We start from the raw sequence: 27,346 nt of genomic DNA, 5'->3' as shown, positions 1-27,346 counted from the left end.
CACTATAATGATATAGTGTATGGATCATAAAACATACTGATATACATGTGTATATAGATTTGGACTCATACACACACCAGTATATACATATATATTTCTCTACACGTATACAAACATACATATGTGTATACTCCCCTATGTACAGCTACATCTCCCAACCAATTATTAAACATGTATTATGGGCTAGGCACACTGATAAATGTTGAGGATACAAAGAAAAAACAAAAAAAACAAGAAACTTACCATATAAAGGGAAGGTAATAAATATAAATGAGAAAGTAGAAGATAAATACAAAATAAGTTAAAAACCTATAAGCTGTGTCTAATCTCTCAATGCCATATACCTAGAATAGATACTGATATCTAAATATAGAGATTTGTATCTATATTTTTATCTTTTTATAATCTAGTCACCCTGGGTCTAATTGTTCTAATACTACGCCTTCCCTCCTCCTCTGCCCCTTGGGACTTCTGGTCTCCTTTGATGCATGTTGGTACCCTGTATAAGTCTTCTTTTTATTGTACCCTACTTGATGGGACTCTATGAACTCTGTCCTTTTTTTTTTCCAGTGTGTCCCCATTTTACAGATGATAAACTGTGGGAAACAGGGATTAAGTGACTTGGCCAAAGTCACCCAGCTAGGAAGTGTCTGAGGCTGGATCTGAACTCAGATCTTTCTGATTCTAAGCCCAGTGCCCTGCCCACGGCGCCACCTAGCTGCCCCTTCTGGGCTTTAGGACTGCTCCAGTCACAGACCTGACGGGAGGCTGATGCGGTTGCCGTCCTTGAGCTTCAGCCGGTTCTTCTTAAACTTGCCCTTGCGCTTCTTCACCCGGGGCTTCTCCTGGCACAGTTGATGGATGATGATGTTGAGCTCCCTTTCCAGGATGTCGATCTCCCGCTCCGCCAGCTCTTGCTCCCGGCGCCTCAGTAGCTCCTCATGGTTCTTCTGCTGAAGGGCTGCGCGGGTCAGCTCTTCCTCCCATGTTCGGAGCTCCTACCAGAGAGAGAGAGGAAGAGGAAAATGGACACTGGGAAGTGACTCACCATCAGATAATCTCTATTGGAGGGTCCTTCATAGAATCAAGAATGTTAGAGCTGAAAGGGGTTTAAAAATCATTTTTAAAGATGAAGAAACTGAGACAAAAAGCAAATAAGAGATTTGTTTTCTTCCCAAAGGAGACCATGCATTTATATCATATGACAACAAGGCTAAATGGAAAAAGTGCTAGATTTACAAGGTCCTTTAGATCAGAAAGTATTTCATTTTTGTCTTAGTGTCTCTAGTCCCTGGCACAGTGTCTACAACATAAAAGGCATTTTTACTGGATAGTTGCCTTCTCAAGGAGAGAGGAGAGGAGAGAGGGAGGGAGAGAATTTGGAACCCAAAAATATTTAAATGAATATTAAGAAACTTAATCTATAACCCAAGAATCTCCCATTAGGAAGTTTATGTTTTGAGCCAAGAACTGGTAATAATTCAGATTACTTTCAAATAAAAAGATTGATTCTCCCAGAGAACCATCCCCAATTCTGAACTCTAGGGTTTCTTGACTCCAGACATAGTGCCTTTCTCTGATACTTGGCTCCCTATGGGAACACAGTAGTGAAGGCCGGAGGTCAGAAAAATGGGGGAAGACATCAGAGAAGAGAGATGAGAAGATAAGCAATCAATCTAGTGAGATTGATTAGGAACCCAGCAAAAGGCTAGTATCTTAAGGACAGCAACAAGAAAGAGGAGAAAAAAAACACAAAACACTGAAATCTTTATAAAGTCATTTACATAAAAGAATTAAGTCCAGAGAGAGAACAAGAGATTTAGTTTATAAAGCTTCTGTGGCAAAATATCATTTGTTGACACTTAAATACTTTTCATAAACACTCACTGGCAAGAAACTGGACCTGAAACAAGGTAAGATTTGGAGACTGAAGAGTGATAGAGGAGAGTGGTTGGGGAATAAAAGACATAGAAAAGAGACAGACCGGATGAAAGGGGAAAAGCTATAAACTTTATGTCTTACTAGAAAATAGATCCTCCAAAATGATTATTTTTTAAATAATGCTTTTCTTTATTATAATATTCATTTTCCTTTTCTTATTTTTCTTTTTTATAATTTATGAAATAAAACAAGAGTTTCCATAACATAGCATAAGAAAAAAAAAAAAGATGACTGCAATGAAACTGTAAATTATATACAATTTGTTATTCCTTTTAAATATATAGTAAAGCAATCATGCAAATTTGTTAATTTATTTATTTTCTGATCCTTCCTCTCCTCCTCACTACCCCTACCTGCACCCTGCACCCACCCTAGAGATGGCTACTATTTGACCAGAGACAGAGCTGGGAGAAGCAAAGAGTAGGAAGAGAGAGGAGAAAAAAGGGAAGGGGAAAAGGATGGGGAAGAAGAGGGGAGAAAAGTAAAGAGCCAAGAGGGAAGAGAGGGGAGAGAGAAAAAGAGAGGAAAAGAGGAGAGAGAAAGAGGAGGAGAGGAAGAGAAAGTGGGAAAAGAGAGGAAAGAATACATGTAATAGACTTTTATAAAATATTTTTATATTATAAAAATTTTTATATATCTTTTAACTTCTTCCTTCTTTAGGAAAATAAACCTGTCACAAATAATTATTCTGAGCTCTACAAATCCTCTACTCCCTTGTGTGACTCCTTTGGCTTCACTGCTGGGAGAACAAAAGGATTTAGAAATCACAGAATAATTATGCTCAGTTGGTTGATTTTGCTGTTAAGGGAAAAGTTGAAAAGTTCAAGATGGTTGCAGCATCACAGATCATTCATTCCTTCCTTTCCTCCTGCTGGTTCCTATGAGTGGCAAGAATTTTAATTTATAAAAGTCCTTTCTAAGAATATCAGACTTCTCCCCTCCACAAACTTTCGTTTGTCCCCACAGGACTTAAAACAGCAGCAACAGTGACAATTAGCAGTAGCCCACAGGACCCATTGTTGGCAGTGAGAAAGCCACTTGCCTGATGGAGGTATCACTAAGCCAATAGCAGGGCTCAGGAGCTACAGTAATTTTATAATCTGAGTAAAAAAAAAAAAAAAAAAAAAAGTCCATTAAGGAGCACTTCTGTATATGGAGTTGCATAGCAACTTAAACCACACTTGTCACATACAGAGTGAGAAAAAGTTCATCTCTCACTAAAAGAAGCCTAAAATATAGATCTTTTCCTTATCTTTCCAATACCTAAGGAACTGTGATTTTATCAGTTTGGAGGAACTCTGAGTATAGGAAATCTATCCACAAAGACATATAACATCCTGTAAAATCTTAAGGAGTTGCCTGAAGCTCATAGAGATTGAAATACCTTGTCTATAAAATTATACCTATAAATTCTTTATAAATGTGTTCTTTCTATTCAGACACTATACAATAGGAAAGAATTTTAATTGATATTGCACAATAAAAACGTTCTTTGTAGTGGTACAATGAGTCATTTGTGAAAATTAGTTTTTTGAGTTTTTTTTTCCCTTTTGGACCAGAACTTTGATTTTATTGATCTGAGAAAACTTCCTTTTACAACACAACTTGTGGTCTTATATAATAATGTAGGGGATTGAGAGATTAGGTTCCCGACCCAGGGTTATATACTATTATTAGAAGCATGATTTCAACTCAGATCATTCTGAACCTACTAAAACTCCAATGCTCATTCTATTTTACTATGCTGTTGCTAATTCTGTCATTTTTTTAGTCACATCCTACTCTTTGTGGCTTATTTGGGATTTCTTGACACTAGAGTAGTTTGTCATTTCTTTCTCCAGCTCATTTTACAGATAAGGAAACCGAGGCACACAGAGTTAACTAACATAGCTAGTAAATGTCTGATGCCAGATTTCAACTCAGGATATTGTAATGAATAAGGAGATATGCTTATTAGAGCCAGTGACATCCAGCCAGGTTCAGGGCCAGCTGCGATGGCCCACGGATGGATGGATGTGTTCATTCTTTACCTTTTCTTTGGCCCTGAGTTGGTCAAACATCTCTTGAATCTCATGTTTCCAGTCATCCTGAAGACAGTGGAAGGAATCCTTGGGCATTTCAAAAAAGCCAGATTCTTCAATAGTAGTGAGTTGGTCCAGGATATTCATAAAAGATGGTCGTGAATGGGGGTCAGGATTCCAGCAGTCTAACCAGAGTAAATACAGATAAACAAAAAGGATGAAAAGAGATAAATTCCCATCATCCACAGTATTTCTATCAGGGATGACTAATACTTAATTTCCTTTCATGATAACTGATAAGAAAATTTAGCAATATCACAATCCCCTCTACTCTCCTCCAGCCACTTACCTTCCATGAGTTTGGTAAAAGGTTCTGGACATGTGGAAGGAATGGGAAGGGCAAGCTTATTCATGGCAACTCCATAAGCAACTGCTAAGCCATCTATTCCTCGGAAGGGCACTTCACCCGTCAGCAGTTCCCAGAGCAGCACACCATAGCTAAGGAGAGACAAAGACAAAGACTAGAGGAAATCACATATTATACTCAATTATCATAGTTTGTATGGCCTTGCCAACACAGCATGGGGAACCCATGGATAACGTATCATGACATTATGATTTTCATCATAGTGCTCTTGAACAGTACTTATGGCAATGTGGTACAATGGAAAGAACACTGGACTTGGAGTCAAGAGACCTGAATTCTAGTTTCAGGATTATTTCCCCTTAAAATATAAGCTCTTTGAGGACAGGAGACCATTCTTTTAGCCTTTAATGGTATTCTTAGCACTTAGCACAAAGTTGGACACATTTCAAAAGGCTTTTATTCAATGCTTGCTGATTGACTAACTTCTTAGCAATCTCATCCTGGGCAAATCACTTAGCCTCTTCTGAGTTTGATTTTCATCATCTGTAAAATGAGAGGAGGAAGTAGTAATATATCCACTTCTTACTTCACAAAGATATTATGAAGAAAGTACTTTTTAAGCCCTCAAACACAATGTGAATATAAATACTATTCCTAATGCTGTCACATGCTAGCTGAGTGAACTTGGAAAAGTCATTCCTCTCTGAGATTAAATTTTCTCATTAGTAAAATGAGAAGGTTGGACTAGATTGGGTATTTTTAACCTAGTATCCAAATAGTTGATTTTTAAAAATATGTTGACAAGTGTATTTGGCTTCCTTTGTAATCCTGTGTGATATATTTGGTGCATTAAAAAATATTAATCTCACCTACACCGAAGAGATACACAACACCAAAAAGGATAAGTTCTGGTCTATATATATGCCTAGGATTTCTTCCAGTTCTAATATTTTGAATCTGTAAAATAGTCCTGAAAAACTTTTGATGTGGTTGCTAATACCTGTTTCTTTTTGTAATGCTATATTTAATAATATTTTGAGGTTTTAAAAAGGAGTCATGCTCTTGGATGTAATCTAGTGATTGGACCCAAATAAGCAAGTTTTGATAAAGTTTTTAATCAAATGCCCACAAGTTGAATAACTTCCCACATGTAGTCATCGATATAAAAGAGATCATTGCTAGGCTAGTCTTTTAATAATAGTGGTCTCTTTACCCAATTAAACATAACAGGCAAATCTCACTGTCTAGAGCCCGGGAGCTATTAGAGACAAGCTGTTGCTGTGACTCAGGCCATACTAAATCTGTACTTGAATTTTTCTTCTCGCATCTCTTAAAGGAAGGAAGACAGAACGTCACAGATGAGTCATTGTCTCCACAACTATGACTGAGCAAACCATGAAAAAGTAGAAAAAAGCGGCTTTGATCCCAAACCTGTCATCACCCTGGTTCAGGCTTGAACTGGAAATCAAGGAATCATCAGAAAAGGTCTCGATATACTTAGCTTGATCCACAAATTCCCAGCAATGCTAAGCAATGGCTCCTTGAAAACTTTTTACTAATCCTTCCCATCAGTGCTTAATAAATTGACCTGGATGCAAGAACAGAGGTCACATGAAAGGCCTCAGGGAAAATTTTAAATTATTGTGTCTTCTCCTATTTGCTACAGTGGGCTCCCAGAAACAGTCCTAAATACAGGTAGTAAGACACACTACCCCATCTTCTAATAAGTTATTAATGAAGCCGGTATGAAAGAGTCTCCTTGACTAAGTGGCACAGGGGACATCCAAAATTATTAGTTCTAAATTTAGGGTTAAAGTGACTGCCAATCAGGAAATTTCTCAAGACAAAAACCACAAGGAGCAATGAGTCAATCAAAAAATACCTGAGAAAGACTCAACATTCAAGGATAGGTGCGATTGACCTATTATTCTCTTATAAGTTCATAGGATCATACATTTAAAGCTAGAAGAACTTTAAGGCTATCAAGTCCAACTCCCCCATTTTACAGATGAATAAACTGAGGCACAAGGAGGTTTGCCAACTTGAGTTGGCATCTTGCCTCAGACACTTACCATGGGAAACTGCAGCTATCTTTTTAGATTTTTCTTGGGTCTTCTTATTTGAATGTCAAATTTTCTATTCAGTTCTGGTCTATTCATCAGAAATGCTTAAAAGTCCTCCATTTCATTAAATATTCATTTTTTCCTCTCAATGATTATTACTCAGTTTTGCTGGATAACTTATTCTTGGTTGTAATCCTAGCTCCTTGCCTTCTGGAATATCAAATTCCAGTTCTCTACTCCTTTAAAGTAGAAACTGCTAAGTCTTATGTGATCTTAACTGTGGTTCAATGATAAGTGAATTGTTTCTTTCTGAATGTTTGCAATATTTTCTCCTTGACCTGGATGCTCTAGAAGTTGGGTATAATATTCCTGGGAGTTTTCATTTTGGGATCTCTTTCAGGAGGCGATCAGTGGAATTTTCGAATTTTTATTTTACCTTCTGCATCTAAGTTATCAGGGCAATTTTAATTTATAATTTCTTGAAGTAAGATATCTAAAGGTTTTTTTGGTTTTTTTTAATCACAGCTTCTGGTAGCCTAAAAATTCTTAAATTATCTCTCCTCAATCCATTCTTCAGGTTAGTTGTTTTCCTGATGAAATATTTTGTATTATCTTCTATTTTTTGATTCTTTGTTTTAGTCTTTTTTGATTTCTCATAGAGTAATCAGCTTTCATTTGCCCAATTCTAATTTTTAAGGAATAAATTTCTTCAATGAGTTTTTTAATACCTCTTTTTACATTTGGCCAATTCTGCTTTGTTAAGTTCTTAAGTTTTTAAGTTCTATTCTTCAGTGAATGTTTGTACTTTTTTCCATTTGGCCTATTTTGCTTTTTTTTTTCTTTTTTATTAAAGCTTTTTATTTTTCAAAACATACGCATGGACAATTCTTCAACATAAGCCCTTGAAAAACCCCTATTTTGCTTTTAATGAAGTTCTTTTCTTCAGTAAATCTTTGTGTCTTTTTTATTCTCAAGTAAATTCTATTTTTTGAGATATTGTCTTCTGGATTTTTTGTCTCTTTTACCAAATTGTTAATTTTCTTTTTATAATTTTTTGTATTACTCTCATTTCTTTTACCAATTTTCCCTCTACCACTCATCTCTCATTTTAACTTTTCCAGGAATTCTTATTGGACTTGGATCCAGTTAGCATTTTTGTATGTGTGGTTTTGATTTTAGCCATTTTTATGTTGTTGTCCTCTTTAAAGTTTGTCTTGCCTTTCTTGCTCTAGTTTTCATTGGTAAGTTCTCTTTTTCTTTTTTGTTCATTTTTCCGGCCTATTTCTTGATTTTGAACTTTATGTTAAATTTGGACTCTTGGGATGGTGAAGCACTGTCCCAAGCTTCAGGCTTATTTGTGTTACTGTTTTCCAGAATTAGTTCTAGAAATTTGGAAGTTTTCAGTCCTTCCAAGGGGGTATGATAACTACTCTCTAGTCTTTACCCATAAACGGTCCTTATTTTCCTCCAGCCCTGAAACTGTGACCAGATCCTTTGCTCTCCTATAACCCCAAATGCTAGTGTCCTTCTCTGCCTTAGAACTGTGACCAGGGCCCACATTCCCTTATAACCAACCAGTCATAAGGGCTTTTTTCCTACCCTGAAAATGTCTCGGGGCTTGATATGGGTAGTAGAGGTGCCAATGAGCACCAGCTGCAGCCAATGCTAACAAAGGATCCTTTGTAATTTTTTTCTGATCAGTTGTCCAACCCTATTACTATATCTGAGCTGAAAATTCCCAAAGCTGCTGTTTGTTACTGTTATAGTTTTAAGTTCCAAGCCAGAATTCAATTTGAGATATTATTTAAGAGGTGTTTGGAGGGGAATGTTAGGAGAGTCTGCCTGGATAGTTGCCTCTAACCTACCATCTAGGCTTTAATCACCTCTCTCCTTCTTTAGTTATTGCTTTCCCATAAGCAGTTCTATGCAGAAGATGTGAACGTATACCTCACACACCTTTCCTGAGTATCTTTTAAATTTTCTCAGGCTGAAAAATGTCTCATCCTGACCTTTTATTGGCTCTTCCATTCTAAAATTTCTTTTGAGATGTTGTTTCAAAGTTGGATAGAAAGAAACATTTACAGAATTCAACTGGATTATGGTACCCACTGCACCATTTTGGCTCCATCCTCCTCAATAAAACATAATCCCTTAAAAATCTTCCATTAGCAGAAGGAGAGGGAAGAAAAGAGGAGGCGAGGAGTAGTAGACAATATTGTCAGGACTGTCTAACACCAGTCAAATTGTACCAGAAAGCATTTCCTTAGCATCAGACTCCATTTGGATAGACCACATCTACAACCTCAAGTACATACCAAAGGGAGAAATCAAAAAGAGTAGGAGTTAAGAGCTGAAAAACAAGTCAGATCATCTAATCCAACCCTCTTGTTTTACAATGAGAAAGATTAAGTTTAAGGGGAAGTGGCTTTCTGGTGGGAAGAGTTCATGGTGGAACAACAGATAAAGTTCTAGCTCTGGGGTCAGAAATATGGGCTTCTGATAGTGGTTCTGATGATGCTACGTATAACATTGAACAAGTCATTTAAACTCCTGGATCTAGGTTTCCTCATCTATAAAATAAGGAGACTGGACTAGGCAGTTTCCAGATTTCCTTTTTACTTTAGAGCTACAATCGTTTGACCCAATTATCTCCATTTTACATATGTGGAAAGTGAGATTCAGAATGATCACACAGCTATAATGAATAACAAACAGGGTGAGGATTTCAACTGAGGTCTCCTAATCTTCCTAATACATCATAATTGCCTATGACCCATGACTCAAAAGCTATTGAGACTCTGTGGGGGAGAAGAATGGATTAGTTTACATTAGCTACCTTATTCTGTAATATCAATGGAAAAGCAGAATTAGACATACAGAAATTTACCAAACATTTACCTATGTTTCTGAAATGTAGAAAGCTAAGATTATATTTTCCTTTATACAAATTTGCTAATGACTTATTGTTAGATCATCTAGTTCAACTCTTTTAATCTTACAAATTAGAAAATCTGAGGACTAGAATTGACTTGCTTAAAGTTCCATGGGTAATAAGTAGCAAATCTGGGTTTTGAACCAATGTCCTGTAACTACAATTCTTTCTACTATACCACACTAAAAAATCTAATTTCTATCTTTCCCATATCTAAAAACATAGGAAAGGCAGATAGTTGCTTAAAAAAATAGACCTATTGGAATGTATTGAGTGTACCTAAACAGTAATAATCATATACTCTGGGTAGGGTCGACTTTTGTCTTGGTCCTTTAGATTTAGAACAAGAGTTTTTAACCTCAGGTCTGTGAACTTGTTTTTAATTTCTTTTGATAATTCTATTTCAATATAATTTTGTTTCCTTCTAATTCTATGTATTTAATTTTAAGCATTTGAAAGCATTATTTTGAGAAATAATACATAATACATAAGCTTCACCAGATTTCCAAAGGGGTTCATGAAACCTATAAAAAAGGTTAGGAACCCCTGCTTTAGAATAAGTGCTAGACTATATATAATTACTTAGCATCTCTTCCTAGAAGACAACCATGTATCTTCTTTGGACCCTAATATGTCATAGGGTAGAGCAGTCCTTAGAAATCCCACTCCTTAACTACTGGAAATTAGCTTTGCATAAATTTTGAAAAGCATCTACCTATGTTTGGGTTCTCTTCCAATCTGGGAGTCTTATGCTCTTAAATAATACCCAGATTTTGGAAGAGTCTGGGCAACTGAAATGAATTTGAAGACACAGTGGCTCCTACCTCCATACATCACTGCCCTTAGAGAACATGGAGGAGCGGATGACTTCAGGGGCCATCCAAGCATAAGTTCCAGCTGCACTCATTTTGGTAGTTTTGTGCCATTCCCGGGCCAGGCCAAAATCTGTGATCTTCAGAATCTTGTTGCTCAAGTCTCCATTTTCAACCTTCTGGAGGATTAATACTAGATAAAGAAAGAGATAAAGAGAAAAAAAGAATCAATGGACTGAACCCAAACACTCCCATGAACTCACATTTAAAAAAACATACTAGTTCTGTAAGGGAGGTAATGCAAGCATTATCCCCCTTATTAACCCATAATTACGTGAAATGTTTTGCACAAAATCCAAGGTTAGTATATAGAGAAGCTGATACTCAAGTTCTTCTGTTTCCAAGCCTTATTTTTTTTCTTTCATCTTATCAAAAGTTTTCAATCAGGAAAATATAGTTATCTCCTAAATATTCCTATATCTCCTCAATAAGCTCACACCACCCCGAGGACATATGTACCATGATTTATACCACGCTGCTTCCCTAAATGTCTCAGATGTTACAGCCTACCTCAAACCTTTTTTCTTTCCATCTGTTAAGCCATTCAAAACCTCATTATGCATCTAACATGAATTATTTCATCCAAAAAAAAAAAAAACTAGATACAAAACTGCCTTCTGAGATCCATGGATCCCAGACACATGAATGAAGACCAACAGCTCACAGGCTAAAATAATTTAGTCAATTTGTTATAAATTAGATGTACAGGAACAGATCTATCTGATACTTGTTTTGGGAAGGCAACATTAAATTCATATTTAGAAATTATGTCCCTGATTTTATTCCCATGTGTCTCAAATTATCTAGGAAAGATTGAAAAGATGAAGGAAAAGGTATTATGACTTCTTTATATTTTTTATTTATATCACATATAATATTTATATTCTTTATATACCTTTCTTTTCTTAAGAAAAGCTTTCCCCTGGATGTTTTTGCTATTTTAGTTTCATGGCTCTAGAAGTAGAAACAACTTTAGAAATTATTTACATCTCCCTCATTTTACAGATGAAGAAAAAGTCCCAGAGGGGTTGTGACCTTCATAAGGACACATAGCAATAAAGAAGAGAGCCATATTTTGAAACTATCGTTTCCTACTCCCATTCCCAAGCCTCTTCTATTGTACTAGCCTAGCTCATACTCATTTCTATTTTCCTATACACTGAGAATATAACATTAATAAAAACAAAGATGATCATGATGATGAAGAAGAAGAAAGGAGAAGAGGAAGAGGAAGAGAAGGAAAAAGGAAGAAAAAAAGAAGAAAAGAAGAAGGAAGAAAAAAAAGAAGAAGAAAGGAAAAGAAAGGAGAAAGAAGAGAGGAGAAGGAGGAGAGGGAGGAGGGGGAGGAGAGAAACAAACTTCACAATAACTCTGGGAGAGAGGCAGTACTATTATCCCCCTTTTACAGATAAAGACACAGAGTAAACAGAGGTGGAATATTTGTCTAATATCACACAGGTAGAGTCTGAGACCACATTAGAACTCAAGTCTTCCTGATTCCAGATTCAGCATTCTCTCCATTAGCTACCTCAATAAGCTGCTGAGAAACTTTTGCTGGATCCAGCAACAACAAGGCATGAGCACATTGCAGGAATGAAAAACCCAACTTAAAAATTGACTATGCGACTTATGACTTATATCTCTGGCAATTTACTTAACCACTTGAGGCCTCAATTTCTTCATCTTTAAAATAAAGCAGTTGGACTATATGACCTTCTGAAATTCTTCCCAACTCAAAATCCATGAAGAGGGATAAGTGTATCTTCCAGGATGGTATCCTGCAGTGTTTGTACCTATTGCTTCTAGGTTTCCCAAAGGCTAATCCTTGGCTAATTCCTCAAGGCTATTTATTAAACAGTACCAGCTTGCATTTTATCATGTTTTAAGACTTACAAAATATTTTCCTCACTGTTATCCTATGAGTACTGTATTATCATTTTATAAATGAGAAACTCATTATTTTGTCAACTTCTATAAAATAGAACTTAGAGATGTGACATAAAGAAGAATGTTGTTGTAGGAAAAAAAATGCCAAACTTAAGAACCAAAAAGCCTGAATTTAAGTCTTGCCTTACAACTTACTATGGAATGTTGAACTAATCATTTCTCTCTCTGGGCCTTAGCTTCCTCATGTGTCAAATGAGATGAATGATCCCTTCCTTTCAGAGTTGGAAGACTATATATATATGTAACATTGCACATGTTACATGTGGCCATGTTAGTTAATTGGCCAACTGAAGTTAACTGGTTTTACTGAACTCTTTTTTAAGAATTATTAGTCATTTTTATCAGGGTTGGAAAGTTGAGAAATGGATGGGAAAATATTCAGAAGGAAAGGCTATAAAAAATAAAAGATATCTGCCAGTAATTGAAAAGACATGAAAAATACTGGTTTTTGGCAAATGATCTGATGATTTATTTAGACAATCCTAGAGATTCAACTGAAAAATGAAATGATAAATAATTTCAGAATAGTAGAGAGAGAAGAAAGAAACTCATGAAAATGATCGGCTTTTTTGTATACTATAAAAAAAAACTAGCAAGAAAAGATGGAAATTATATTAAAAATAACAATAGAATATATGAAAATTTGGACATCCATCTATCATGACACACTCAGGACTTAGATAAATATAAGTACAAAACATTCTACAGAAATAAAGGAAGATAAGATGTTAGCAAGCTATGAATTAATCATTATTGAGCCATGCTGATGTAATAAAAGTGGCAATACTAGTTAAATTAGTTGTGTCATACAAATCAGATTACCAAAGGATTATTTTATTGAACTTGAAAATTGATCTAGGGAATGAAAAGTCAAAAATTTAAAGTGAAATAATGGAGAAAAAAAGTACTATTGAAAGGGGCTTAGCAGACTAGACTTCTAACTAGATACATCAGCAATCATTAAAACTATTTAGTACTGGTTTTACCAAAAAAAAAAAAAAAATTTATCAGTGGAGCAGTTTAGGTAAATAAAATCCAGAAACAATTAAACTTGATAACTCAAGGACATTAACAACTGGGGTAAGGGCAGGTTTTTAACAACAACAACAACAACAACCAAAAAAAAACAAAACAACAACAACAAAAAAAAAACTGACAGAAAAACTGAAAAGCAGCCTGGAAGAAGTTAAACCAACCTCTCACACCACATACTACAATTGGCTCCAAATAGACTCATGACTTAAATGAAAATGTCAACATTTTTAAAAATAGAGCAGGATCAGAGAGGAAGGCAATTTTTACAACTGTGGATACAGAAGAATTCATTAGGGCTAGACATTTTCATAAAAGATTTTTGTTTACATAAAATTGAAAAGTTAGATTTAGAAAGAAAACAGTTAATTGGGGGAAAATCTTAGCAGCAAATGTTATCTGATAGAATTCTGATATCCAAGATATAGGGAATTGATAACAAATATTAAAACAAGATCCATTTGGGCAATGGATTCAATAAGGTTTTTCTCAAAAAAAAAAAAAAAGAAAAAGAAATTATCAACAGCTATTTAAAAATGCTCTAAATCACATGTATTTACGACCGTCAGTAAGCATAATATGTAATGGATATAAACTGGAACCTTTTCCAGTAAGATCAGGAGTGAAACAAGGTTGCCCACTATCACCATTACTATTCAATATAGTACTAGAAATGCTAGCCTCGGCAATAAGAGGTGAGAAAGAGATTCAAGAAATTAGAGTAGGAAATGAGGAAATCAAACTATCACTCTTTGCAGATGACATGATGGTATACTTAGAGAACCCCAAAGACTCTGCTAAAAAGCTATCAGAAATAATTCAGAATTTTAGCAAAGTTGCAGGATACAAAATAAATCCACATAAATCCTCAGCATTTTTATATATCACCAACAAAATGCAACAGCAAGAGATACAAAGAGAAATTCCATTTCAAACAAATGTTGAGGGTATAAAATATTTGGGAATCCATCTACCAAAGAATAGTCAGGAATTATATGAGAAAAATTACAAAACGTTTGCCACAAAAATAAAGTCAGATTTAAATAATTGGAAAGACATTCAGTGCTCTTGGATAGGCCGAGCGAATATAATAAAGATGACAATACTCCCCAAACTAATCTATTTATTTAGTGCTATACCAATTAGACTCCCAAGAAACTACTTTAATGACCTAGAAAAAATAACAACAAAATTCATATGGAAGAATAAAAGGTCGAGAATTGCAAGGGAACTAATAAAAAAAAAGTCAGATGAAGGTGGTCTAAGTATACCTGATCTAAAGCTATATTATATAGCAGCAGTCACCAAAACCATTTGGTATTGGCTAAGAAATAGACCAGTCGATCAGTGGAACAGATTAGATACAAAGGACAAAAAAGGGTACATCTATAGCAATCTAGTCTTTGACAAACCCAAAGATACCAACATTAGGGATAAAAATTCATTATTTGGAAAAAACTGTTGGGAAAACTGGAAATTAGTATGGCAGAAATTAGATATGGATCCACACAACACCATCTACCAAGATAAGGTCAAAATGGGTCAATGATTTAGGCATAAAGAATGAGATCATAAATAGATTAGAGAAACAGAAAATAGTCTACCTCTCAGACCTGTGGAGGAAGGAATTTATGACCAGAGGAGAACTAGAGATCATTATGGATCACAAAATAGAAGATTTTGATTACATCAAACTAAAAAGTTTCTGCACAAACAATACTAATGCAAATAAGATTAGAAGGGAAGTAACAAATTGGGAAAATATTTTTACAGTTAAAGGTTCTGATAAAGGTCTTATTTCCAAAATATATAGAGAACTGACCCTAATTTATAAGAAATCAAACCATTCTCCAATTGATAAATGGTCAAAGGATATGAACAGACAATTCTCAGATGATGAAATTGAAACTATATCCACTCATATGAAAGAGTGTTCCAAATCACTACTGATCAGAGAAATGCAAATTAAGACAACTCTGAGATACCACTACACACCTGTCAGATTGGCTAAGATGATAGGAACAAATAATGATGAATGTTGAAGGGGATGTGGGAAAACTGGGACACTGGTGCATTGTTGGTGGAGTTGTGAAAGAATCCAGCCATTCTGAAGGGCAATTTGGAACTACGCCCAAAACTGTGCAAACTGTGCATACCCTTTGATCCAGCATTGCTGCTATTGGGCTTATATCCCAAAGAAATACTAAAGAGCGGAAAGGGACCTGTATGTGCCAAAATGTTTGTGGCAGCCCTTTTTGTTGTAGCTAGAAACTGGAAGTTGAATGGATGTCCATCAATTGGAGAATGGTTGGGTAAATTGTGGTATATGAAGGTTATGGAATATTATTGCTCTGTAAGAAATGACCAGCAGGAGGAATACAGAGAGGCCTGGAGAGACTTACATCAACTGATGCTGAGTGAAATGAGCAGAACCAGAAGATCGCTGTACACTTCAACAACAATACTGTATGAGGATGTATTCTGATGGAAGTGGAAATCTTCAACATGGAGAAGATCCAACTCACTTCCAGTTGACCAATAATGGACAGAGACAACTACACCCAGAGAAGGAACACTGGGAAGTGAATGTAAATTGTTAGCACTACTGTCTATCTGCCCAGGTTACTTATATACCTTCGGAATCTAATATTTAATGTGCAACAAGAAAATGGTATTTACACACATATATTGTATCTAGGTTATACTGTAACACATGTAAAATTTACAGGATTGCCTGTCATCAGGGGGAGGGGGTGGAGGGAGGGAGAGGATAATTTGGAAAAATGAAAACAAGTGATAATGTTATAAAAAAAATTACTCATACATATATAATGTCCAAAAAAATTTTATAAATAAATAAAATTTAAACAAAAAAAATGCTCTAAATCACTAATAATAAAAATTCAAATAAAAACAACTCTGAGGTGCTACATTCCTATTAGAAGGTCAATCAATACAATTATTAAATGCCCACCACATATTAGGCATTGTGCTAATACACAAAATACAAAAAGGAGATACAAAAAAGGGGAAGAGAGGCAAAAAACTAGTCCCTACTCTCAAGTAGCCAAAGTCTAACATAGGAGACAAAATGCAAATAACTATATTCAAACAAGATATATGTAGGATTCAATGAAGATAATCAACAGAGGAAGGGACTGGCATTAAGGAGGGATTAAGAAACATTTGTTATAGAACATGGAATATTAAAGACTATTACCAGGGAAGGATGTCAGAGAAAACTAGAGAGACAGAAAAGGTAGGAGAGGATTCCAGGGAGAAGACAGTCAATGAAAATGCTCAAAGAAGAAGAAAAAAAAGGCAATTTCTGCACAAGCTTTGGAAACACAAACATACTATGGGTTAGTGATACATAGCAACCATTTTAAAGCAATTTGAAACTAAATTCTCTTCCTGCCTAATCACTGAACTTTGTGTACCTCTTGATCTAGTAATATCATTATATACCAACTGATCAAAACCAGAGAAATATCTATGACCTTGTGCCTCACATATATCCAAATATTCATAGCAATGCTTTTGTTTTAACAAAGAACTAGGAAGAACTAGAAAGGAGATTCATATCAATATTCATATCAGTAGGGAATGACGAATGTAATAAAATATTATTGTACCATAAGAATTGACAAATATGATAGATTCAAAGAAACTTGCAAAGAATTATATAAACTGATGCAAAGTAAATTCAGCAAGACCAGAAGAACAATAATATATTATATAATGACTAAAACAAAGGAAGAAAATAACGTGGAAAGACTTGAGAACTCAAATAATGCAATGACTTCAGAAGACTGATGATGAACCGTGATCCCTATCTCCTGGTAAAACAAGAGCAACATACCTTGATTTGTTTTCACTAAGTCTACTGATTGTTATGAAGGATGAGGCAAAGTTGCTGGTAGTAAAAGTGATGACACAAAAGAAATAAAAGAGTATCAAGAAAACATTTTTTTAAAACACAGAGAGCAGCAGGGAAATCAGAAAGGAGGTCAAACAAGCAAAACAACTGTGTTAATGGGTTAAATTGAACATATTTTTTAAAAATTATATAAGAGAAGCTTACAGTTTCATATATAATGCTATTTTCAAATCTTTTTATTAAAATGTTCTTATTTGTTAATTTCTAAGTTTGTAATTTTTAAAAAAATTTAAAGGTATCAATAAAAATGTTTTAAAGTTAAAATGTAAAACTTTAAAATGCAGTAACTGAACTAAAAGTTCTCTAAGATTCCTTCCAGGGCTAATTGATTCTATCATCTTCTTTCTTCCTCATTTTTTACTCTAACTATACTCATAGAAAAGCAACATCAAGGGAGTACTCAGAACTGTACTTGGAATTGAGCCAAGACCACTCTATTACCTATCAAAAGGGTTCCAGTGAAAAGTACATTCCTCTGAGAGGAGCTTTCTCCAAGACAAAAACACCCTGGAGCACTAATGGAAACTGAGTGCTACATGCCATAAGCTTGGAAGAGTTGAAAAACTCTGCATGAGAGGCACTGCTTCATTACTACCTATTAGATAAAAATGCTTATTTCGACATTTTTAGGAAAACAAATAAACAACCAGTTTTCAAGAAATTTTTCCTTGCTAGGCAGCTAGCTCTCAAAAAAAAGAAAACTAGCTCTAAGCATGGATGGCAAGAACCTCAATTTTAAAAGGAGGAAATGGGGAGAAAATCTGTCACACAAATCTTTCCTTGAACAACCAATACTGTTGGTACTGAATGAGGATCACAATATAGTTTTTCACTCTTTTTGTTGTTGTTTGCTTGCCTTTAATGGTTTTTTCCTCATTTTTTTCCTTTTATGATATGATTTTTCTTGTGCAGCATGATACATGTAGAAGTATTTATAGAATTGTACATGTTTAACATATATTGGATTACTAAACATCTAGGGGAGGTGGTGGAGAAGGGAGAGAATAAAATTAGGAACCATATATCTTGATTTGTTTCCACTAAGTCCACTAAGTCTGTTATGAAGGATTTAACAAGATCAGAACACCTTATTCAATGACTACAACAATGGAAAAAGAAATTATTTGAAAACTCAAATAATGCAATGACTTCAGAAGATTTTGCAAAGATTTTGCAAGGACGAATGTTGAAAACTACTTTTGCATGTATTTAGAAAATAAAAAGCAATTATTATAAAAACAAACAAACATGCACTAACCAGTGTCAGTCCCTTGGAACCCTGCGTACAATAAATTCTTCGAACCCCAAAGTCTGTCAGTCAACAAGCAATTATTAAATGCCAGGCACAGTGCTAAGAGGCAGGATACAAAGAGAGGCCAAAATAAACAATCCCTGCCTTCAAGAAGTTCACATTCCAAAGGGGCAGACAAATATGCAAACAACTGTGTGTAAAGTAAGATTAAATAGTAGGTAATCTCAAATGGAAAGTACTAACATTGGGGAGTGGGGAGAACTGAAAAAGGTCTCTTGTGGAAAGGAAGATTTGAGCTGAATCTTAAAGGAAACCCAGGAACCTAGAAGATGGAGGTGAAAAGGGAGACTAAACAAAACAGGCATGAGGGGAAAACCAGGGAAAAGTCATCAGAAGATGATTATCTGTGATTATTAGGAACCAGAAGAGCAAGCTAGAAAGCACAAAGAATTGTGCTTTTCACCAGAATCATTTTGGAGAGAAAAGGACTATTTTTGGCTTAGTCTCAAGTTCAATGTAATTGGATCATAGAAGGGTACATGGATAGGAGTAAATTATAAAATGACTAGAAAGGGAAGTAGGGGTCAGATGGTTAGGGACTTTTAAAACCAAATGGAGAACTTTATATTTGATCCTAGAGATAATAGGGAGCCACTCAAGTTTACTAATTTGAAGGGACGACATGATCAAATCTACACTTTAGGAAAATCACTTTAGTAGATGAGTGGCGGGAAGATTGGAAATGAAGAGAAATTTGGAGAAAGGAAACCAACCAGTTGGACTAAAAAGATGAAAATTTGCCTCCATGCTAATGATGCTGAACAGGAATAAAAACTATGTAGGTGGCAGAGGGAATATATGAGGCAATCTCATAATCAAATTAATAATGATCTAGCCCCTGCTGTAGGCATAAATACCTGAAGTAGACCAAACTATTCTTTGAGCTCCAAGGCCCTGTTATTTGGCCTACCCTCTATCCCCTTCTCCCAGGAGAGTCTTTCAGCTATCTATCAATTTATCCTTACAAAAGCAAAATAAGGATTACTTATGTAGAGGGAGAAGGTTTTTCTAGGAGACATCTGCTAGGTGACCCTATTATATAACCCCCTATTCCTGCCAACAAATTTGCTCTAATTAAGCACTTCAGGAAGCTATTTAGAACAGCCTACAAGACAGAATATGTGGCTAGCTGGCCCTGTTAATGACCACAGTAGCATCTGGGTGATCAAGCTTCCAACAGAAAAGACCCAACAGCTTCCTAAACTTGATGAGACCTCACCTCACACAAGCTGTTCTCTTATCACGGGTCTGGTCAAATGTGTCTCTGCATGTACAACACCAGCCAGCTGTACTGAAGCCCTTCTCAAGTAGCTTTGCTTAATTATGCAGCTTTCCTTAAATAAATTCTAGCATTAGAAAGCAAAAATCCCACGTCTGCCTCATTATTTCAATATTCCAAAAAAAGAATCTAGCACCACTTGTTGCCCCTTCAGGTATATTCTCAGAGAGGAGTTACCTTCAAGACTCAAATAAATTGATGGAAGGACTTCAGACACTACAACATGTAGCAAGGAAGATATTTGGGGGCAGAGGAACCTAACCAGGTTTGTCAAATCATATCATATAAATAAATTCACCATTAGCCAGGAATCAATATGATTTAGAGAAAATACCAACAAATGCATAAAAATGAATAACGAGGACAATACTACTAATAATAGATGACATTTATATAGTATTTTAAGATTTGCAAAGAGTTCTTGATAAATTAGCTCACTTCAGCCTCACAGCAACCTTCTATTATTGCCAATGGCTACTTGGATTAGACAGATAAATACACACATCACACTAATATGAGTTCCAGTCACATCATTTTAATAAAGGGAAATCATTCCTAAGCTAATCTTTTATTTTAAAAAAAGAGGAAGGGTAGAAATGAAGGAGAGAGGGAAGGAGGGAGGGAGGAGGAGGAGAGAAGGAGGAGGGAAGGAAGGAGGGAGGGAGGAGGAGGAGAGAAGGAGGAGGGAAGGAAGGAGGGAAGGAAGAAAAATGACGGAAGCAAGGAAGAAAGTCCTTGTAACAAATATACATAATCAAATGAAACAAATTCCAGTGAGGTCTAAAACATATGTGTATATACATGCATATATATACATACATGTTTATATATATATATATATTCTAAACCTTTACACCCTAAATTCGTCATCATCTTCCTATCAGGAGATAGATAGTTTTATTATTCTCTCTCTAGAACTATGATTGGTCAGTGCACTGATCACAGTTCTTAAGTCTTTCAAATTCACTTGTTTTTATAATGTTGTTATTATATAAATCTAATAAAAGCCTAGAAGCTATAGCCAAACTACAATGATCAGCATTGATGTCTGGGAGGTTGTCACATAGGAATCAAAAATAGCATTTAAAACCAGGTCCTCCGATTTCAAATGCAGAGTTCAAATCATGACACAAGAATGTAATAGGATTATAACTGTATTGTAAGAAATAACAAATATGAAGGATTCAGAGAACATGCCAAGATATAAACTGATATAAAGGACGCAAAAATCAAGAAAACAACATATACAATTCACTACAGCAATGTTAATGGAAAGAAGTAAAAAACTAACAGTGAAGAAGAGAAGGAGCAAGAAGAGGAAGAGGAGAAAGAGGAAGAAAAAGGAGAAGGAGGAGCAGGAAAAGGAGGAGGAGGAGAAGGAAAAAGAGGAGAGGGAAGAAGTGGTAGCGGAGGAGGAGGAGGAGAAGGACAAATAAGAAAAGGAAGAGGAAAAGGGAGAGGAGGGAGGAGGATGATGAAGAAGGAAGAAGAGGAGAAAAAAGGAGGAGGAGGTGGCGGAACAAGAGAAGAAAGAAGGAGGAAGAGGAGGAAGAAGACGAAGATGAAAGCAGATGAAGACAAATGAGAAGAAAAAGATACCTCCTTCTCCTCAAGAGGGATGCGAAATACTGCATATACTATCAAATATGGCTGATATATTGATTGGTTTTCCTGAACTGTCTTTTTTTTTCACTCCATCTTTCAGCTCCAGGTATTCTCTCTGAAGCCTGGAATGCTCTTCCTTCTCAAATCTGCCTGTTGACTTCCTTGGCTTCCTTTGTTTTGTTGTTTGCTCTTCTTTTCAGAAGAGGACCAAAGACATCTTGAAAGTAATGCCTAAACCTGTTTGGGAACTAGAATTAAGTGAAGCAAAGCTATGCAAAGTTATCATTCTTATTCTCTTCTCTCCAGTAATCATCAAAGCTCAACAGCAAGACAAAAGTCAAAACAATTGCTTTAAGTTCCAAATAAAATATCATCTTTTACAAAAAGCCATTAAACTGTTAATTATTTCCTGTTTCTTCTGCTTTGTATGCACACATATTTAAATATGTGTATGTATATGTGTATAAGAATATCTATGTTTGCATGTTGTCTCCCCATTAGATTGTAAGCTCCTTGAGGGCAGGAACTATCTTTTGCCTCTTTTGTATCTCCAGGATTTAGCAGTTTCTGGCACACAGTAGACACTTAATTGCTTCTTGATTGATTTCTGTTTTAGTCCTTCCAAGGGACTCAGTTTGCTGGGTAAGGGGGAATACAGAAAAAAAAAAAATATGTAAAAACAACAACAACAAAAAAAATACCAATAAATCTAAGATAAAAAGCCAAATGCCTCATTCAGTATGTAGAAAATTTTGTAGTAATTGTAACCGAATATGCAATGTTTATATTCTTGCCAATACTAGATAACCTCTATCTGAGCAGAAAAAGCTCCCTCCTAGGACAAAAAGATAAAGGATTTGAGAAGTGCCTAAAGAAAATGAAGTTTTTATTTTTTAAAAAATTGAAGTAGGACTGGAGTGGGGGGTAGGAGATGAAGGAGAGGGATCTTAAGTTTAAGAAAAGCAATTTAACAATCTTCTTAGGAGGGGAAAGAGTAGAAGAATATTTCCCAGAGATTTACTACAGTAAGAATGGAAGGATAAGTGTACACTTAAAGCTAAAATGTGAGGTACTTCCTACATCAGAGAAAGTTGAATGTTCTAAGAGAAAAGAAGCAATTTCTTCTCCAAGAAATGACATAGTAGAGCTACAGAAGCTGTCAGGGGGGGAGGCATCCAATAAGGGTCTGAGAAAGAAATAAAGAGCATACTGGGGAAGGAGGAGGAAGGATGAGAAGGCAAAGCTCTTTCTTATTTTGATTCTCTTTCCTCTGCCAAGGAGAATGACTGTTGCTTTACAGGGGTTGGAAGAGAACCCCTCTTCATCTCATGCCCAACCAAATAACCATATCCTTTAACTCCCCCTCCCACTGGAAGATCAAAAAAAAAAAAAAATCTGCACAAAAGTTTTTGCCCGCCCCCCCCCCCACTTTGTACCAGAGAAGGTCTGAATTTTTTTCTTTTTCTTTTATGTTGTATTTACAATACCTTATTAATTAATAAGGTTAATGTCATATAATATTTACATATATCTTTTGCTTTTCTGAGTTTCTAACCTTTTCTGTTATCTGCTGGTCTTCCATGTTGTCTAAAGCTTCTACAAACTTCCCCCAAATTCCTATTTAATTTCTTATGCCAACCTGTGCTACATTAAAATCATGATGAGGAAAGTCACATTGTGAAAGGGATACCTGTATGTTGACTATTAGTCTCAATTATGTGAAAGACCACAGATTTCTTTTTTAGTTCAACTCCCTCATTATACAGAATTAAAAAAAAAAAAAAAAGAAAAGAAAAGAAAAAAGAAAAAAGATTATGGAGAATGAGATAGGGACTAGACTTCAAATAAATGTATCTTGGAGACAGAAAGGTCCAAACTGAAATAGTCCCCCTCCCTGTCATCAGACGAGATTTTGCCCCAAAAAGTTATGAAGTAATATTTATAGGAATGAGAAAAGACATCTTAGAATGCACTCTGGGTTGACATTCCAGAATCTAGCAGATTCAATCCCATTCCTTCAGGATGACTCCTCCTACTCCAGGAGTTAAACAAAGACAGCTCCTCTCTTCCATTGATATCATAATCCTTTTTCAATAGCTACCAAGCAATTCCAGGTAGGTGGGGATGTAAAGGATTATTCTTTAATATCATTCTTAATTCAGTTTCTTTAGAAAAACCTTTTTGCCCTCTACCTCCCATGTTTCGAAGGAGCTTTTCCCAGAAGACTGGAAAGAGGGAATTATTATTTCTTAATATTTTCAATTTTACTATAGATGGATTTTAAAGTGTTTCCACATAGAGAAGGGTAAATATTCCTATTTTCAAAAAAGAAATGAGAAAAGTTTACAAATGACATTCTATTGATTTTACTTCTATTCTTGAGAAAATTACTGAACAAATCATTAAAATATCAATAGTGAGCATCCAGAAAAGTTAGCATGGCTTTATCAAAACCAGATCATGCCAAGACTACCTTTATTTTCTTTTCTTTTTTTTTTTTTTTTTTGACAAGGTTACTGAACTAGTAGATCAGATGAAGGTTATAGATATGATTTTTCCTAGATTTCAGCAAACCATTTATGAAAGTATATTATAGTATTCTTGTGGAAAAGGTGGAGATGTGCATTAGATAAGATGAACATACAATTAAGTGGATTCACAACTAGTTAAAAGGCTAATAAAGACAAGTTTATAGGAATTCAATGCCAATTTGACAGCTCTCTAAAGGAGTTATCTGAGTAAGTTGTACTTGTCTTCATTCTGTTTAACATTTTAATCAATGTTCAGTCCAATGGTCTTGTGATAGAGAGAGCCATCTGCACCCAGAGAGAGGACTATAGAGCCTGAGTGTGGATTACAATGTAGTATTTTCAACGTTTTTGTTGTAATTTGCTTGTATTTTGTTTTCTTTCTCATTTTTTTTCCTTTTTTATCTGCTTTTTATTGTGTAGTATGATAATTATGGAAATATATATAAAAGAATTGCACGTTTAATCAATATTGTATAATTTGCTGTCTAGGGGAGGGGTTGGTATGAAAGGAAGGGAGAAAAAATATGGAACATGCAAACATGGGTGAATGTTGAAAATTATTTATGCATATGTTTTGGAAATAAAAAGCTTTAATAAAATTTTAAAAAACATTTTGTTGGAGGGGCTGTGGGAAAATGGGACATTGACACATTATTGGTGGAATTGTGAAAGAATCCAATCATTGTGGAGAGCAATCTGGAATTATGCCCAAAAAGTTATCAAACTGTGCATACCCTTTGATCCAGCAGTGTTACTACTGGACTTATATCGCAAAGAAATACTAAAGAAGGGAAAAGGACCTGTATGTGCAAGAATGTTTATGGCAGCTCTTTTTGTAGTAGCTAGAAACTGGAAGATGAATGGATGCCCATCAATTGGAGAATGGTTGAGTAAATTATGGTATATGAAGGTTATGGAATATTATTGTTCTGTAAGAAATGACCAACAGGAGGAATTGAGGCTTGGAGAGACTTACATCAACTGATGCTGAGTGAAACGAGAAGAACTAGGAGAGCATTATACACTTCAACAACAATACTATATGAGGACGTATTCTGATGGAAGTGGATATCTTCAACATAGAGAAGAGCTAATCCAATTCCAATTGATCAATGATGGACACCATCAGTTATGCCCAGAGAAGGAACACTGGGAAATGAGTGTAAACTGTTTGCACTTTTGTCTTTCTTCCCAGGTTATTTTTACCTTCTGAATCCAATTCTTCCTGTGCAACAAGAAATTCGGTTCTGCACACATATGTTGTATGTAGGATGTATGTATGGGGCTGCCTCCCATCTAGGGGAGGGGGTGGAGAGAAGGAGAGAAAATTCAGAACAGAAGTGAGTGCAAGGGATAATGTTGTAAAAAATTACCCCATGCATATGTACTGGCAAAAATATTATAATTATAAAATTAATTTTGAAAATAAAGTATGAAATAAAATAAAATAAAACATTTTAATCAATGACTTCTATCAAGGCAAAGATGACAAGTCCTATATATTTACAAATGACCCAAACCTGGGAGGGATAATGGAGTTGTCATGATCCAAAAAGCACAAGTTAAAGTGAGATCTAATCAAATGAAATTCAATAGGGAAAATGTGAATTCTTATTCTTTGATTCCAAAAATCAGCTTCACAAGTATGGAATCATAATTAGAGTTTTCCTAGAAAAGATGTAGCTGGCGTTTTTATGGACTATTATATCAATATGAATTATCAGTATGATAAGGCTTCATTTTTAGTCAGCCTTAAGAGGAATAGCTAACATGGTACACAGAGAGCCAGGTCTGGAGTCAGGAAGACCCAACATCCTGAGTTCAAATCTAGCCTCAGGTACTAACTCTGACCCTAGACAATTCACTTCACCCTATTTGCCTCAGTTTCTTTATCTGGAAAATGAGCTGGAGAAGGAAATGGCAAACCTTTGCATTATATTTGCCAAGAAATTCCCAAATTTGGGGAGTAGGGCGGGTCACAGAGGCAGACAAAACTGAAAACAATCCACAAAAAGGGTGGTCGTGAAAGGCATCATAAACAAGGTAGGATGAGCACTTGAAGTGATTCTAAATCCAATTTCTAGATGGGAGAGAAAAGCTTAATGGGGGGAGGAAGAAGGGGCAACAAAGAGGCTATTCCTCCTTAGACAATATTGTTATTTGGAGGCTTCTTCTATTAAGAGTTTTAGACTGGAACCTAATGGCAACATTAACTTTGATTGATGATTTATCATACTATGATTTAACTTATTTATTATTCATTCTCAATTCTTGGACTCTACAATCGTTTACTCTCTGCTTGGATGGCTCACCTTGGCAGAGTAGCTGCTCTTCTCCTAGTCTTGGGAAAGGTAAATGTCTGAGATAAGATTTGAACTCATTTTTCTGACTCTGAATCTAGGGCTCTTTCCCTTGTGCTACCTAGTTGCCTCAGGCAGAGATTGGAGATATGAGAGTAGCATTCCCAGGAGAGAGGCCAGATATAGATATAGATATATACATACACACATATATACATGCATGCATATTTATATAAGACTCTTGACCAGTCATAGATGGTAAGTATCCAACCCAAGATTTCAGCTCTGTGGGAGGTTTTTTCCTACCACAGCTCAGTGACACCCCAGAAGAAGCCATACTGCCCATGGGAGTTCTCTTCTCACCTAACAGAAGATAGTCCATGTTATATGAGAGAAAGTGGGTGAAAAAGTTGAGTTGGCATTTAAAGTGAAAAAGAGAAAGCAAAATGCATGCATGTGTGTATGTAGTGAAGGTCTCTTCCAAGCTCTAAGGCTATAATTCCACAACAAAGTTGTTGTTTTTCATTCTTATGTTTATTAACAGTGTGGCCACATTCAGGACAAGTCCCAGCCAACCACCCGAACCTCCTCAACATCCTAAGGGCAGAACCACCAGGTCAGTAAGCAAAAGGGATTTGGATATGATTGCTCTGCCCCAGAAGAGGAAAATAGAAATGTTACAAACTGTTCTGGAATAAAGAGTGAAGAAAATGAGAAGAGGAGGTGGTGGGTAGGGGAGGTCAGAAGAGGAGAAAAGATCCCATTCATTAATATAAGCAGAGATTATAGAAGGCGCCAACCTCCCTTTAATGTCTCTTATGAATGAAAAGAAAGCAAATAGAAAAATTAAACAAATAAATAAATTAGGTGACTAGCTGGATGGTAGACAGAAAGACAAAGAAGGCAGGCATGGAACAGTTCAGAACTGCTCTACACCCTGACAACCCAGAGAGACCAACCCAGCAGCTGCCAACGTGCAGAACCAGGTCCTGGGCTGCCTCACGCTGACTCAGCAGGAGCAGACTGCCTGAACGCGTGACTCATCCATCATTGCCACCCAGAGAGGGCAAAGCCAGCACAAATTCCCCTCGCCTCCCTGGCGGGGGGCCCGCTGCTGTCTCCACCTCCCGCTGCTTGGGGAAGGCTCAGAGGTGCCAGACTCCCAATTTCTCAGGCTCTCCAGAGGAGCAATGTGTGCCAAAGA

The 27,346-nt window shown here is 35.8% G+C and overlaps 1 protein-coding gene across 6 annotated transcripts in view; it reads right to left on the bottom strand.

Annotated features, from left to right (window-relative positions):
• Positions 1 to 27,346, bottom strand: part of MAP3K9 (mitogen-activated protein kinase kinase kinase 9) — a 105,052-nt gene that overhangs the window by 13,520 nt on the left and 64,186 nt on the right. For all 6 annotated transcript variants that reach the window (XM_074290135.1, XM_074290138.1, XM_074290134.1 and 3 more), the window contains exons 3-6: positions 10,149 to 10,329; positions 4,312 to 4,460; positions 3,972 to 4,147; positions 758 to 998 (exon numbers count right to left, since the gene is read on the bottom strand). In XM_074290135.1, the coding sequence (XP_074146236.1) occupies positions 758 to 998; positions 3,972 to 4,147; positions 4,312 to 4,460; positions 10,149 to 10,329 (747 nt within the window). The remainder of the gene's footprint in view (positions 1 to 757; positions 999 to 3,971; positions 4,148 to 4,311; positions 4,461 to 10,148; positions 10,330 to 27,346) is intronic.

This window comes from Sminthopsis crassicaudata, chromosome 2 (genome assembly GCF_048593235.1).
Source record: "Sminthopsis crassicaudata isolate SCR6 chromosome 2, ASM4859323v1, whole genome shotgun sequence".
NCBI classification, from domain to species: Eukaryota; Metazoa; Chordata; class Mammalia; order Dasyuromorphia; family Dasyuridae; genus Sminthopsis; species Sminthopsis crassicaudata.
The sequence above is the reverse complement of the archived record's forward strand: the minus strand, read 5'-3'. Positions and strand labels throughout refer to the sequence as shown.